At 28.7% G+C, this 16,850-nt stretch overlaps 1 protein-coding gene and 1 long non-coding RNA gene across 17 annotated transcripts in view; one reads left to right on the forward strand and one right to left on the reverse strand.

Moving 5' to 3' along the window:
• Positions 1–37: 37 nt before the first annotated feature.
• LOC143244534 (rRNA methyltransferase 3, mitochondrial-like) overlaps positions 38–16,850 on the forward strand; it is a 32,535-nt gene continuing 15,722 nt past the window's right edge. Inside the window, exons 1-2 of one of the 3 annotated variants that reach the window (XM_076489390.1) lie at positions 225–355; positions 3,287–3,332. Coding sequence is in view for 1 of the 3 variants with exons in the window: in XM_076489388.1 (XP_076345503.1) it covers positions 354–355 (2 nt within the window). In the remaining 2 variants the exon portion in view is untranslated. Of the gene's footprint in view, positions 356–3,286; positions 3,333–16,008; positions 16,146–16,850 lie in introns of those variants that run through there. The other 2 variants (XM_076489388.1, XM_076489389.1) reach the window with 2 other exon arrangements.
• LOC143244536 (uncharacterized) lies at positions 350–16,513 on the reverse strand. Of its 14 annotated transcripts, XR_013025171.1 has the most exons (7): positions 15,987–16,125; positions 14,015–14,871; positions 12,193–12,270; positions 11,031–11,164; positions 8,438–8,600; positions 7,093–7,198; positions 350–719 (listed from the first exon to the last, which is right to left on the reverse strand). It is a non-coding gene; the product is annotated as an uncharacterized LOC143244536 (long non-coding RNA). The 14 variants fall into 14 exon arrangements; XR_013025174.1 differs by lacking the exons at positions 14,015–14,871; positions 15,987–16,125 and adding an exon at positions 16,483–16,513 and having other exon boundaries at positions 12,231–12,270; XR_013025173.1 differs by lacking the exon at positions 14,015–14,871 and having other exon boundaries at positions 12,231–12,270; positions 15,910–16,041.

Genomic DNA, 16,850 nt, shown 5'->3' on the forward strand with positions numbered 1-16,850 from the left:
GAGACTTAAACAAAGAAACGTCCAACCTAATGTATTCAGAGCAATAAATATATCTTAGCTATATGAACTGTGCACTGTTTATTTGTATCTAACTGTAAACAGTACTTGTAATATAATATATGCAATCTACATCAATTGCAGACAAACAAGTCAACTTTTACCACTTCTTGATATCCTTGAAACACTACACAGGCTGAATAGAAGAATTCAGTATGATTAAATAACAGCATCTGCTTCTGGTCCTGTAAAAGATGCTTTTGAGATAGCTTAACTAGGAATGAAAGATTCAACAGTGTGAAGGAAAAAATTTTGCTAAGATCTGAAGAAGAAACCCATAGTGAAATTATTCTCTCATGTAAGTCATCCTTAGAAATTTATAAAACAACTAGGATTAAAAATAAGCATAGGTATAGAAAAATAACATCTACATATAATGTTTGTGCCTGAAAGTTATTCATTAAAAGCAATGATGTTAACAGAAATCTGATTACTAATTTATGACCATCATGTTTGTTTAAGCTTTGAGTTGAAATGTATTCTACAAAACAAGTTTTTACTTACTTAATTTTACATGCAGAATTGATATATAAAATTCCAGAATTTTGATTTTGGATTGATTTCAAGGAGCTCTCAAAAATCATTAGTGTACATCATCCAAGTTTTATGAAAAATTGTAATAGTCTTGATCAAAGTAGTGTTAATTTGTCCTGCCTTTGCACCTTGAATAAAAGTGTAATGTTATAAATTTTTAGAGAAACCACTGTTCCACAATCACAGTTGTGATGGTGTGATGTAATTTTTTAAAAGCCATGTATTAGTGAACTTAAAACATATAATAAAAACATTTTTCTTTTAATTTCAATTGTAAAACAAAAAAAAATCTTTCATGCAATCATGGATTTGTAAAGACATCATATTAAAGTGATAAAAGTTCAGCTTTGTAATAGAAGAAAAGAAGCTTGTGAACAACTTCTGCTACAATTAGTCCTATTTTTTAAAGTTTCTGAAACACTTGCTTTATTACTTTATCTTTATTATTATGTTGCACTAGTGTAGGAAAATAAAGGTCTTTCATGGAACAAGATGAAAAAGGCTCAGTTGATTCATTCTGCATTTGACCATATCAAGTTTCATTTTGCTGAAGGTCATTGTGTTAGACTTTCTTTACATTATGTCATATCAGCCTAAGTAACTGTTTAAATGGACAAAGAAAATTATTTAAAAAATACACAGAAATAAATGAAAATTAAAATAAATGGGGTTTAAAATCTATTACATATATTTAACAATTTAAAAAAATCAGCTAGTTTAGTTTTCATATGGTAAGACAAAAACTCACCATAAAATGGCTCATAAACACAGTGAAACTGAATGCAGTTTTTCAAGTCCAACTAAATATATAGTTGTATAAAATAAAAACTATATGAAAGTTTTAAAAGAACATAGGAAGACATAAGAACCATTAAATCAAATAGAAACAAATATAAGCATTTTCAGCTGTTTCTTAAACATATCACAATGAAATATTTTCAAAATTGAAATTAAGAAAATATTACAAATAAAATATTTCCAAGAGCTAAATAACCTGTAAAAGTTAATTATAAAGTTTCTAACTACTTCATCCAGTAGCTTTGTTTTAGAAATGCAATAAAACAAATCATACAGAAGATTCACTAAATTAATGCACAGGGTTAAAATGAACACTTAAATCTTTAAAACAGCATATACACATAGGAACAAGACAACATAAAAAAGGACACAGTCTCCAAAGGGTACAGAAGTTGAATCTAACACTGAAGCTTTGAAATATAGAAATAAAACTACACTGAAACAAAATAGAATTTTAAACTGCACACAAGATTACACTTTATCAAAATGAAAAATTGTTATAACATAACCATGAATGCATTAAACAATACAGTAACTTAAATTGAATAAACTTAGAGAAGTCTTTATGAGTACTGATATTTTTTTAGGTAGTTTAACTTTAAAATTGAGAAATGTTGTATGTAGGGAAAAAAAACTTGTTGCAAAGGTATTTTTCAGTCTTTGAATATCAGATGCTGATCATGATACTCTGTAAATTCCTACTTCTTTCATCCCCCCCTTCTCTACCTCTCGCATACAACTGGTATTTATGAAGGGTATGATTTTCTTCTCTTTTCTAAAAGAGCTAGATGTAAGAAATAATCATAATTTATCTCTGCATAAGCCAATTAAGTTCACTCCACTTAAAAGCATATTATCAATACCAAACAGGTCTATCACCTTGTTATACAGGAACTCCAGAATTTGAGTTAGCAACAACACCTTGCTGTTTGCAAATATATATTTCTAATACACATATAAATTAAAAACAAAAGAATGATTGAAACTCTTGGTCCAACTAGGCTGTTCATTTTGCAAAAAAATTTAATCTAAACAGTCAAAGCCACTCTCTTATCATTCAAATACTTATCACCCTTTTCCTTAAACTCCCTTAATTTGGCTGCATCCACCAAACTTGAAGGTGACCTATTCCAGAAGCCAATCGAGGTGTTAGAAACCCCCCCTCCTAAAAAAAAGAACTGTCTTAGTTGAAGATGATTTATATTATACCAAAATTTACACAAGTTCCCTAGGCATACCATTCTAACCACTAAGTATGAAAACAGAGGATACATCATTACTATCAATTACCTTAACAATTTTAAACAGCTCAATAAAATCTCCTCTAACATCTATTTTCAAGAGAAAAGAATTTTAGGGGTCTTATAATAAATTTAATGGGTGAAGCTTGGGTGTTTCAAAAATGTTGAAATTAAGGTGCATTTAATAAGAAAAGATTGTCTACTATAATACTGAGTTTAATGAGTATAGGTCAGGTATTTGACAGAAATAGAAATTATAGGTGTTTTTTTAATAACAAAAAAATATTTAATATCATGCTGATTTTAATAGGTGTAGGTTAAGTGTTTTATAAATGTAGGATTTAAGGGTGATTTTTGATAAAGAAAATTCTACTATCATGCTAAGCTTAATATATTTTTAATGTTTGTTTAGAGGTTATAATACCACACCCACTGTCAGTCTACCAGCTGTATGATGGGTCTGTTAGGTGGGGGTTACCCTGTGTGGATTGTCGTCATTCTCATCCACTTGTGCTAATTGAACCAGGTTTCAGGTTTGACCTTTTGATCATGCTCACAGACTTATTGATGGTGAATGGTAGAAGACTTTGATATAATTTGAAACACTATAGATTATAGCAATCAAAACGTAACTCATATTTGACTTTCCTTTCTAGATATCCTGTTTTTCATCCACATTGTCAGGTTCTGTCTTATAAACAGGTAATCCCCAATGCTTTTGGAGTTATGATCTAAGATATTTTTCCTTTAAAAATTGTACCTTTTGTACTTTCTTGGCAAATGGTATACCTTTTTTGTTTTGTGTTACTGCCAATATGATTATTTTACTTGGTTTGTTTTGGCAAATATTATAATTTTCAATTTTGCTGTGAGTAACAGATTTAATTTCTGAGTTTCACTTTTAATATACTGATTTTACTTTCTGGGTGCATATGCTACTATTTGAAATCCAAATATATTTTTTATGTGAACATTTAGTGATTTGTATTTAACTTGCAAAGGAAAAATCTTAAACTGTTAAAAAGAAATTTTTTAGGGTTATGTGCAAGGTTTCATTACCATTAAGAAAACTTGAGTCAGAACATCAAATCTTTTTTTCTATTTTGACCCTGTACACGAAAGAGTTAAAGTGCACAACCTTTCTACGATTACATTCAAAATTTAATTAAACTATTATCAATGTATCTTAGACTACTACCAGTATCCAGCCTAAAATCACAATTTACCTAAATGATGATGACAATGTCCAATAACATTTGTGACTCTTTGGCTGAAAACTAATCCAAACCATGTTATTACCCACAAAATTAAGAAAATTGAATTTTTAAAAGACATAGTGATAATTATTAGGAAATCATGAAAATTATTCCATCAGAATATGCAAAAAATTGTGGGTTTAAAGTGTTATGTTAGATTTAGTTCCTTAATTCCAGAAGAAAATTTTTACATATTCTCAATTTGCACCTCTGAATCATATAACGTAGCATCACTGTGATTTCTCATTTACAGACTTCTTCTGTTTCATTTCAAGGGCTTCAGATTGTTCAACATATCAGAAACATGTACTATAGATATTGACAAACCAGAAGATAAAATTTCAGCCTCTTCTAACTTTATTGACATATCACAATATTTGTTGAATACACATTACACACCCATCCAATATCCTCTGTCTTTTAATATATGTCTGTATTTCTTTCTCACATTGTTATTGGCCATGTTTATAATCAATTTACAGAGCATATTCTAAGCTACGTAAATTAAACAATTGTTTGTTTTATGTATGTAAAAACGGCTTGTCTGGGTAGAGAAAGCTCTATGTAGAGGAGCGAACAATGTTTCAACCTTCTTTGGTCATCGTCAGGTTCACAAAGAAAGAAAGAAAGAGGTAACTGACCGATAGTCTTTTCTCTACAAGTGAGTTTTCTCATACCACAAATTGTTTTTGTTCCAGCAGTCAAAGCTAAATGTTTGTAAGGAAAGCATAATGTGTTTAAATTAACTTTCTCAAATTGACCTACCACTTGACCACTTTGTACTTGTCATAAATTAGGTACTACTAACTTTTAATACAGTGGGTGAATTTTCACAAAATTTGACAGACTTTCAGGAAACATTGCAAATCTTTTATATATAAAAAAAATAAGATTTTTTACTAAAGATGTGTCTACGAATATATTGAGCTTTTTTTCTTTATACTAGTCTGAGAGCAAAGTGATTTTCTTGTTAAGATTATAAAATAATTTTCATCTCAAATACCTAAAATTTCATTTTTGTAATCTCTAAAACTTCATAAATATATTTCAGATTTTTATTCAGTAAATCTTTAAATTTTATCTGTTATTTTTCTACCCTTACTCTATATAAGGGTCTGGTTTTCTTTTGATGGCTCTCTAACCAAATAAAATTGAAGGCTATAAAAACTGTTTTTTGAATGCCCCATGTTAAATTTCATACTTACTGGAGGGCAGTAAATAAAATAGAGAAAAATGTCACTTTTTTCACACAAGGGAAATTCTAGTTTTTTTTAATATTGTCTTAAAAATTAAGACCTGAAAACTTATATACTATTAAGATATGGATTATTAGCTTCGTTTCATGCCATACTACTTGGTATAACATGAATAAAAAGTAGTTTAATTTAAATTTTGAATATAACTAACTAAAAACCTTGTTTAACATGCTCAGTAAAACATGCCCATGACATGAAGGGTAAAATATGTTGCTCCAAGAAGTAATTTTGAATTTTTAAAAATATATTTATAGGTTAGTTAGTTATGTTTACATGATTGATCAAGCCCATCTCTACAGTAACTTCAGTAACAATTCAAGTTTTTACCTACCTTAAACTAAGTCAGAATTCATGTTTCACTAACTACTGTGACTACTGGCACACTCTTTAAAATAATTTCTGCACATATCACACTGTTTCTGAGTTACATCCAACATTTAATTAAAGCACTTGACTATCAATGTAGTTTAATAAACTCAACATTATGAAATATGTTATTATTCAAAGTTTTATATTATCTAAATTATTACTTCTTTATTTTGAAAGTAACTTCTGAAACAAACAACTCAAGGTTAAAATATCTTGCATCTGGTTGCTTATGTTTCTTTACAGCTTACCCTTAGTACCTTTATCACAGTCTAGACAAGCCTTTAAGCATACAAGTTCAAATTCCATTAGTTTCATATTAAAACATCGTTAGATTTCTGAGAAAATGTTTACATCTCAACTTCTGTTATATACCAAGCTCACATTCTAAAGTAACCAGTTGCCAAGCAACAATGTTTTATTCCTTTGAGTGGGAAACTTATATTCAATAGAAAGAGCAGATTCCTTGGTTAGTTTCTTCAGGATAGGAGGCAAGTCAGTAATACATTATTTTTCAAATAATAAGCAAATTCTGTTTTATATCTGTTGTGGCGATCAGTGTTCCTAGCACTTGGTTATTGTTTCTGGCCTTATACATACTAGTTTGAAAAGCAGTTAAGTTACATTTAGGTTTTACTTTTATATTTGAGTTAATTATGTATTAGTTGTGTTTTAAAATTATATTTAAAAGGTTTAATAATTTTTTAAGTTTTTCTACTCATTGCTCTACTGGTCATACATTATGAAAGGATGACAGAGCAAACATCATGCTGTAGGTTAAAGCATACTCTCTGCTGATCACAACATTATACCACGTGCTGTTGAAGCATATAGACATAAATAATAAAATATAAACAAATGGAAAGGAATATAAAACATTAAGAATAAAATATATGTTGAAAGGTAAAGCATACATATGACTGAAAGAAAATATTTTAAGATTATTTATTGAAGAGATAAAGGTAAATATATATATTTTCATTTCTTTATTTTAAATATTTCTTTGCACTGTATGTTGATGACAATAGCTAGAATTAGTATATAGTAGAGAAAATGGAAAATAAAATATAACTTTTGCTCTTCATTTAGAAGGTTCTAAAGATTATGCAAATGAAATGTTAAAACTATAAGATAATAAATAGTATTTTTAAACCCAACATGAAAAATCACCTTGCAGGTAAGCTATTCAAATTCTGAGTGTAAATAATTACATTAAATAACAATTTTTTATTAAAAATAGTATAAAAAAATCAAAATTAAATGTTTGATTTCTTTAAACAACACACTTACAGGAAAGTTCTTGTCAAATTCCAAACAATTTCATCAACTAGTTTTACTTTTGTAATGAAATATAATGATAGCAAAGTTAGGTCATACAGATTGAATGATATGGTATTAATAGAGTTAAGTCAGTTCTTCTTTTATAATCTGTTAAGAACTGTGAAAAGTTTGAAATATTGTATAAACTTTATCACAAAGATCTTGTGAACAAAAGAAAAGTACTGCTAAGAACAATGAACAGTTTAAAATCTTGTATAAACCTTATTACCAAGATCTTGTGAAGAAAAGTGTTAGCTTACTTACATACTTGCTATACTTTCACTCCAAACATTTTAACTGTTTTAGATGATGGTATCCACCTTAAGATCATTTCAGATGGGACACACTCAATTCTTAATGTATGCGTGTACTGAAAATAAACAAAACATTTAAATGATTTTCAAATGATGTTAGTAAACACTTCTGAGGATAAAGCTATATCATTCTAATTTTCTTATGTATAGTCACAGCAGAAAGGTAGAAAAACAAAATCATTATACAGACATTAAGTAAAGTAATCTTGTTGGGACACTGATTTAAGCAAAATTATTCATTTGATTTTATTAAGGGTTTCAGTAAAATGCAAGACTCTTGTAATCAGAATGAAAACAATAGCAAAATAGAAAAACAACAATAAATATGTCAAGGAGTTAACCCTCAAATTACTGACTTATTTTTGTGCCATTCATTTTCCAGTGGGATCCATATGCTACATTGTACTAAGCAATTTTATGTTTTTATCTGCAATGTTCAGATGAAAGGAAATGACAAAGCAAATTGGGTAAAATTGCTCATTTTGTTAAGATGCAAAGGACCACAGCAGTAAGATTAATATAAAAGTTGTGTGTGTGATTCATATGTTACTCGGGAACTCTACGGCCAACAAAATCATGGAGCCACAAATAAATTGTTGAAGAAAGAGTTTCTAAAAAACATGTTGAAAAATTATGTCTGAGCCTCACTGTAAATTGTAGGGTTCAGTTTCTGACAGAAAGAAGTTTACTAGAAAGCACTGAAAACTGAAAACATGAAAGAAACATCAATATAGGACTTGCTAATTTAACACTTTGTGTTTGAAAAAATTGACACATAATACATAATGTCATACAAATGTAAAAATATTAAAATAATGCAATAATTTAGTTACATTCCCCTTCCTAACAGTGAATACTGTACTAAAAGATGTGTTTTAATAATAATCTAAAAAGGAAAAGAGAGAGACATTAAATCCCAAATTATCATTTAATTAACCAGCTGTTGCAAAATTATATCAGTTTAGGATAAGTCACATTCTCACCAATTTCTATAATCAAGGACAAATAAACAGAAATACCTTTATAGTGGTGGTAAGTACACCTTCATATTAATTTTCAGTACCTTAAACAATGTGCCTAATGAATAATTCAAAAGAATATATTTGTAGCAGCAGTGCTAAATATTCTCCAAATTCTAATGTAAGTATTGGCTCATTGTTGTGAGTTTAAAATATTCTATGCATGACGTGTAGAAATATGATGATGTTTTTAAACAAGTATGAAACCCAACTTAGGCAACTATGTAATACTTAGAGCTAAAACCACCAGTCACTAAACCAAAACCTAATTTTTACCTCCTGCAGACTGACCAACTTTTCTTGAGGTTTATCTGTGAGCCATGACTGGCTTAGTTCCAGAGCAACCTTGCCCCAAAGAATGTTTCCCAGATTAGGATGGTATTCATAACAAAAGATCCATAGAGTCTATGACTGACCCCTCTAGTTCAATCACAAAGCCCTGTAATGTTGGATTTGAAATTTTAAAATATTTCCTTGCAATGGAAGCCAAGCAGAAAACTTTGAAAATATCACTATTAACTCCAAAAATTGTGAATATTAATATAAGGTTCAATTGCAAAGAAGAACTAATCTATAATGAAATAAGAATAAATTATGAATGATGGCATATATGAGTTTCACTACTGAGTTTACAAGTATATTTTACTAAACCTGTATTTGAGATAGTACAGTTAATTGTACAGTACATTCTTAATAACTCTGAAAAACACATGACAAAAGAACAAAATTAGTAACACATTCTGAGTATAAACATGTGACCTCTGCTGATCAATTAAGCTCTTCATAACATTGTATTTAATATTTACACAATTGATGCATGCATTTTACACAACACTGTATGAAATTATGAAGGTATAGATATTGTATCTCTAAAAGTACTTAATGTAACTTCACCAAATTTGGTAAGGTTTCAGTAAATATTACAAGTCTTTTGTACATATAAAATCAGAAATTTTAGGTAAGTAATTTTAAAAAATATTTTTTCCATTATTATAAGCAGTTAGAGTGTAGACTGCTTCCAGTGCAAAGCAATTTTCATGTTAAGATTAAAGATACTTTTCTTCATCCGAAAGTTGTCAAATTTCATTTGAATAATCTCCAAAACCTCCAAATGTTTTTTCTTAAAAATACTTCATACTTTTTCATTTATTTTCTCTACTATAACTCTATAAGGGGTCAATCAATTTGATCAATCCCATAAACACCATATAAAATTAGGAAATTATTTTAAGTTACCCTTTCTTCTTCCTAGAATGACTGGAAAGTGTGACTGGAAATAATTATTTATCTTAAATAACTTAAAGCTTGTAACCGTATACATTTATTTATAACAAATTTTATTATTTTATTGACCTCTGAACTATGTCCTGCCATACAAGTTATAAATAATTTGGCAAACATGTAGCTCAAGTTACCAAATTGGATTACGTAATGCACAAGCTCCTTGCAAGCATGCCTCAAACAAAAAGGAAGATTTTTTATGATCATTTTTTTCATTATTCTACCTAATCAAGCCTAACAAGTTTTTAATTTCAATGATTTTAGTTATTTATAATAATAACTAAAGAATACACATGAAAAACAAAAAAATATGTTGTTTTTTTTTACTGTCAATAAAACTCAACTCTACATTTTTATACTATTGGAACTACTTCACTAAAAATTTTTTAAACTAAAGAATGCACCAAAGAATAGTGGTACATAAAAAAGAAGACAATTTCCTGTAACTATCATGATTTTTCTGCCTTCATAACTATACTGTAAGGGCCATTAAAAATTCAGCTACACTTTTCAATGTGTTTCTCATGAGCGGGTCGTTGTTCGCTCCTCTACATAAAGCTTTCTCTATCCATACCAGCTGTTTTTAGATATATACATCATAATCATATTTCAACACAGTGAAATAGCATGTCATGTGACTGGTTAATCTTCTTCACTTTACCATACAGGTTTATACTGAAATGATTACTAACAAAGTCTTCAAACTTGCAAACCTACACTTATTCCTCTTCATATGAACTATTAATAAATCTAGAAGTAAAACTGTTATTTTTGTCTTTTTATCATAACTTTAATGAATTAAATACCTTCATGCATATTTATGTACATTTGTTAAAAATTTGATTTTTGATTTGTACTATCCAGTTTAACTGTTCTTAAGAACTATTAGTAGTATTTCTCCATGTTGAAAGAACTCAATATCAAAACTGCATTTCAAATTACAACTCATTTATGCAAGCTCTGTGCTACCACATTAAACTGTGGTTCTATGTTGTTATTTGAAGTCTTAGTTTTGGCTTTCTTGAAGAAATATCCGTAAGAGTCAACCACTATACATAAGATTTCTATAAGAAACAAGAGAAAACAATGACAAAAAAGGCAGAAAATAATAGATATATTAAAATCATAATACAGCTTAAAAGACTAAAATTAGAAATTTGAGAAGATAAAACTTTCAAATATTCAGGTAATAAAACTTGTTAACCATCCTTTATCACGCTTGATACCACACACTAGATTAAGTACAAATAACATTAAACATTCAAGAAGTGCCAGAAAGCAGACACAATGTCCTAAACTCATATGCCACAAGATAAATTTGGCTTTGAAAAATTTGTCTGTGACTCATTAGTTTGTCATGTAGTCCGTAACTAAAAGTCAGTTGTGGTCCACCAGTAGGGTGCATGGCAGAGAATGTGCTAACAGTGTGAACACTTTAAGGGTTAAGTTTTTATACCTTTTACTACAAAGTTTCAAATTCTTTAATTTATTTGTTCCAATAGTTTTATGCTTTCCCTTGCAATTTCAAAATAAAAGAAACTAAATTCGTATTTTCTAGAAAACAAGACTGAATTAAAATTTTATTTACCTGTGTGTTCTTATGAGTCACAATGTATATTCCAGACAAGCAAACTATATTTATCTTATCCAGTGGATGAGTTAGACCATGAAGATAATGAATTAAAATATGAAGATCACTAACCACAAAATCTTCATCTTTATCTAAGAAATCATGGAAAGATTACATACTAGTATTCATAATGGCACAAGTAACAATAATGATGTTTCAGTAAATAATATAGTAAAATTCCTGTCTGTACAAGAACAAAATATAAATATGGGGATAATTATAAATCACATTACAAACAGCTAAATGCAATCATAACTTAAATTTTAAACAATCACATGATAACAAATGAAATAAATTATCAAATTACAAGGAAATATTTCACTTTTACATACAAATATTAAATTTATGTTTTTATATGCAATATTCTGCAATTAAATTTTCATCTAAAATTTTGAATAGAGCAAAAACTGTACTTTAATGAAAATTAGGCATACCCTACAGTTTAATTTAATTAACGTTTGGTTAACTTGCAATTGATGGACATTAAATAATTTCACTGGTCATTAAGCACCATCAAGCAGTTAAAAGATTCCCATTTAGCTCTTTAATAACTTTATCAAAGTTAATAAATCTGACTTCTAAGTTTAAAAACTGCTAAAAAGAATATACTTTTCAAAGCTGACAACCTGAATAATTTGCTTTTGTCAGATCTAGATACACAATAATCTAGGTTCAATTGATGGTGGTTGGTTAAAATGTCATCTTTCAAAAACAAAAGCCAGTTGGATGAATTAAAATGTTTCTTTAGTATTTCAGGTAACAATAACCTGATTGGAACATTTTCTTAAAAGCAAATATTTTAAAAACATATTTCAGTATTTTAGAATATTTTACACTATAATCAGCAAATAAACATTTTTGTGAAAAACCTTTAAACTGATTTTTAAATTTCATTTATGAAATATCCTGATTGTTAGATAAGTGTTTAATATTTTTCTGCTTTTTCTAAAAATAACTTTTACATTACTATATCACTGACAATTGAAGGTTCTACTGGCTAAGTGAGTAGGGCAATTTTCACAAAATGACTAGAAAGTGGTACATATTATATCATTTTGTTACAAGTCATGCGATGTGTGGTACTAAGACTCAGTAAGGAACTTTTAAGTTAAAAACATACCTTGAGAAAATATCATCAGAAACTTTTCTGATACTTACAAGATCATAACAGAAATGATCTAAGGTTAGTCTTCAAATACTAAAAACAGAAATCAAAGCATTAGAAAAGAAAACCAATTATTAAATGTCTTTTTATTTTTCAAATCAGCAAAACTGAGGTTTGATTAAAAAATGACTTAATCCAACAAAATATAGCCCTGAGGAAGATATAAAATAGAACACAAAAAGATACTTTCAACATATGATGAATCAATCTTTTTTAACACTTAAGACAGAAGAAAAAGCTTCTCATATAATTCATTAGTATTAAAAAATTATCTCAACCAGATTATGGGGTCATAATGTCATGTCAATAACTTTTATAATATTTCAGTAACTATATATATCTAACAATAATAAAGTCAAAAGCTGTATTGTGTGTGAATATCATCTCAGAAATAGCAAAAGAACTGATAATCTGTGAAATGCTGATAGTTGTTAGCCAAAGCAAAATATATGGTAGCAAACAGTATTATTATATTCTTTTCCTTTAACTTATAAACAAAAGAACAAAAAACTAATATTACCAGGTTCTACATATTAGAATCAAAGCACAAAAAATAACCTTTCCTATATAATGTGGCCCATGTCTGTAGTTCATAAAGGCTGAGCAAAGGTCTCTCTACCAAAACTATAACATACATTTTGAAATAAAAGAGTAATGATTATACTGACAGCATTCTCTAGTTTCTTTCCTTTCAATGTTTTCATTCACTCTAAAAGCTAATAAAAAAAATTATCACTAAATACATGTACTATGTTTACTGTTGAAGTATTAACCACTCTGTTTTTAACATAAAACATTTATAGGTTGTGAAATTCTGTACCAGAAAACACTTGTCTCAAAACCAATTTCTTTCTGTCATAGTTCAAAATTATTAACTCTAAAGTTGATTTTCAGTGATTTTTTTTTTTAAATATAGTCTAGTACTTATTTAAGTTTTCAACATTAGCAAAGTTATTGGATAAATATTTATATGTATTGAAACTATTAATATTGAAATCCAAAATGCACTAAACCACAATGATAATAATATTACAAAAATTAAAAACTGATACATAAACTGCATCAAGAAAAATCCCAGGTTATGTTTCAATGGATAAGCAAGTGTTTTTAGTAATAGTAAATTACAAGCAGACTAAAGATTCGAACTACCTTCTAGAAGTCTTATTTCAAAAGAAGAAAATGATGATGTGACACCTGAAAATGGGCAAAGAAGCCACTAAGAGGACATTCTGAGCTTTCAATTGGTCATTTATGTCATAGAAACAGATAAATGTATATATAGGAGCATTTCTAAAAATGGAAAAGGGTGAGTGGGGCCACTGTGTTTGATTCAGTACACAAGCAATATCTCAGCAAATAGAAAAGAGAGGAGGTTATTATTTTATACTCTAGGTTGTCAGTACTGGTAAGTTGGATTCCTAATTCATAAGAAACTACAGACTTTATATTTTGACAACACAAACATCTCATTTCAACAAGTGTTGCATTCAAAATACCACACAACACGTGAAAATCATGGTTTAGGTTGTTTTCTAATTAAGAAATTAACTAATGCATAATACTAAAATTTGAGTTATAATCACAATTTTATACCAAATTTATAAAAAATTCAGAAAATAGTCAATTAAAATTTAAATGCAAGTCAATAAATGCAATGACATAGCCTTTGACCTGTAACTATAAGACCTGTCTTTATAAAGTTAACCAGTCAGCAAGCCTTAAATTCTAAAACTCAATCATGCAGTACACTAATACCTTCTATAACAGTAACTCTCACCTGAAGTTCAGTGGACGTATAGCTTGTAAAACAGTAATTGTTACCTGAAGTTCAGTACACTTATAGCTTCTACTCACTGACTTTAGTTCTTGCAGTTTCTTAGAGGATTTATGGTAGTTATAGTATGTTAGCTAAAGAGCATTTTTCATGACCAGCTCTAATTCATGAACCACATACCACTGAAAACTTAACCATGGTGATTTCTCTTGAAGCAAGGCCTTCACACCACTTTTATCCCCATTATTCACTGAGACTCCATCTCCACCAAATTCAAAAAGTTCTGAAAAAGCTGATTTCCTGTTATGCCCAGAGAAGCAAAAATTGATTCATTACCTAACTTAATTTTCTTGTTGAATCTGTTTTCTTGACATTTTTTATGCAAAGAAGTAAGAGTTTGACTTCAATATGGTCTTCAGAATATTGCAGGTCAAAATACAACACAAAAACAACCCCTTTCCCTGTTACATTTCAACCTGTTGTTCCTTCTTCTCAACACACTGTAAAACTTTGCTCACTACAAATCCTTTCCCAGTTTATCTGCTAGATGTTTGCCATAGAAACCTTGTACACCAGGTTTATCTTGCAAGTTTCATTAAGGCCATCTAGTTTGAGTACATTTCATCCATCATTTGAGAACTTTATCAGTGTTGCTTGGGGACTTTTTACTGTTAATTATACTGTACCAGTTTCAATTTTTCTTCAAATCTAACTAATCAAATTCACTGGTCAAACATTTGGAAACAACAGTGTAAATAGAAATAATTGTCAAAGGTACTGTGCCAGTTGGGAATAAAATAATAAACATTCCGGAAAAGAGGGAGAGGCTTTTCCTATAACTTATAAAGGATGACCTGCAGCTGGTTTAGGAATAAATATTAAAAAATGTTAGTCAAGAATAGAACTAATAAAGCTATATAAAGCTAATGTGAAACTGTATAAGATCAGGATTGTTGTATATCAATAACAATCTTGATGTAATAATTATGGGAGACTTTCAATTCCAATCAATTAATGCATGTTAGGTAATTAACAGTATCATGTTATGGATTTAATTTATTAGGAGTCTGTGAATTTTAATATTTAATCCTAAACTAGCTGCACCATTATTATTTATTAAAGTTTTTTTTTATGCTAACTGGTCAGAAAGTCAACTGGAAATGATGCTATTTTTGATTTGCTGTTAACCTCTAACGAGGATGAGGTTGTAAAAGTTGGATATCATAGTCCTATTATTATCTATTTAAAAAATGATGATGCATCAACAGTACTGATCTTTAAAACAGATCTTTTTAACTCTTCCGGTATTAGTAATATATGCAGCTAATGAAATATTCTCTTCTTCTGTTCTTATTTACAAAGATTAGAATGTATTGATTCATCAGTTGGGTATCTTCACTATCAATAGTGCGTTAAGCCATAATATACAAGATTGTTAAAACTATTAATTTAAAAATGGGAACAGGGATCATAAAATAATATAGATATAAGATACGTAACATAAAATGAAATTGTATTTGCAAAATGTTAAGCAAACAAGCTTATGGCATCTCACACACGGTATATAGAAAACCTGAGAATTTAAAAACCAGTAAATAGAGGTAATAAACAAGACTGGATATACTGTGGACGTTATTTACCCAAATTGCAAATCCCTATTTTAACTTCATGTTATTGGTCAGAATTATATTGTAGAAAAGCACTTCTTTCAATAAAACATTAAAAACATTGCTTTAAATAAACATTCCATGTCTTTTAAGTAATTACTTTATGAATGTTTAATAAAATTTAATATTATGTCTATTTTTTGTTGGTTTTTTACACCTTCACTTCGTACATAATATGAGGGGCTTCTTAAATTATGTATAAAGCATTGAATATTAACATGTTACAGCCACCTATTGTTACTCTATTATTAGCTGGCAATTCCTTTTTCATCTTATTCTTATAGGAACAACAAATATTTGAAATGAACCTGAAGATGGCCTAAGAAAGTAGAAACGTCGATCAGTGCTTTATTTTAATTAGTTTTAATACCCATACTACCCATCTTGAAAAACATTTTCACTTCAAGTGGGTTTGTCGTCAATCCGAATTTTCCATCACATGTGCTGAAGTAGTCATTAATTATTCAGTAAGTTTCGTAAAAAATGTTGTACTGTTAAAATAATATATTATTTAATTATATAGAGATGTACAAAATACAAACAAAAAATCTGTAGAACACTAAAACTTTACTAGCGACAAGAAAAATAATTGTATTAATACTTTCAACCAGAGCGACACGGTACGAACATAATCTAAACAATCACAATATAGACCCTTTGGATTAAGGTATAGCATTTCTCAATTTTAATTAACTGAATAGAAGGAATACGGTTATCAATAACACTCGATGTTACGAATACTTTTTTTTTTTTTTTTTTCCATTTTTTGAACCAAACGGTACTGATGTCACATTTATAATTTACCTACAAAGCTTAAACGTTTTGTCTACAGCCCCATACACTAAACACTAGGTTACATCTTGTTCAATTAATATATTTAAATTATTAACAAGCATAAATAAATAATAAACACATTGTTATCATGTACAAAAGCACTGAAGTATACTTCTAAGATTTTTATTATATATATCAATCAATGTAGGAGTGCTAGTTGTATTATTCTCTATTTAACTATCGTACTAACATCTTAAAATGCAAAATTCGTTTGTATTTTTTATTGTTGAAAATAGTTAAACAACAACTAAATATTATTTCTGTGTGTTAATATATCAAGTCAAAAATATTCGTAAATTAACTGATGAGGCTTTGTAATAAGAAAACACACACACTGA

Source organism: Tachypleus tridentatus, chromosome 2, assembly GCF_004210375.1.
Source record: "Tachypleus tridentatus isolate NWPU-2018 chromosome 2, ASM421037v1, whole genome shotgun sequence".
Classification (NCBI taxonomy): domain Eukaryota; kingdom Metazoa; phylum Arthropoda; class Merostomata; order Xiphosura; family Limulidae; genus Tachypleus; species Tachypleus tridentatus.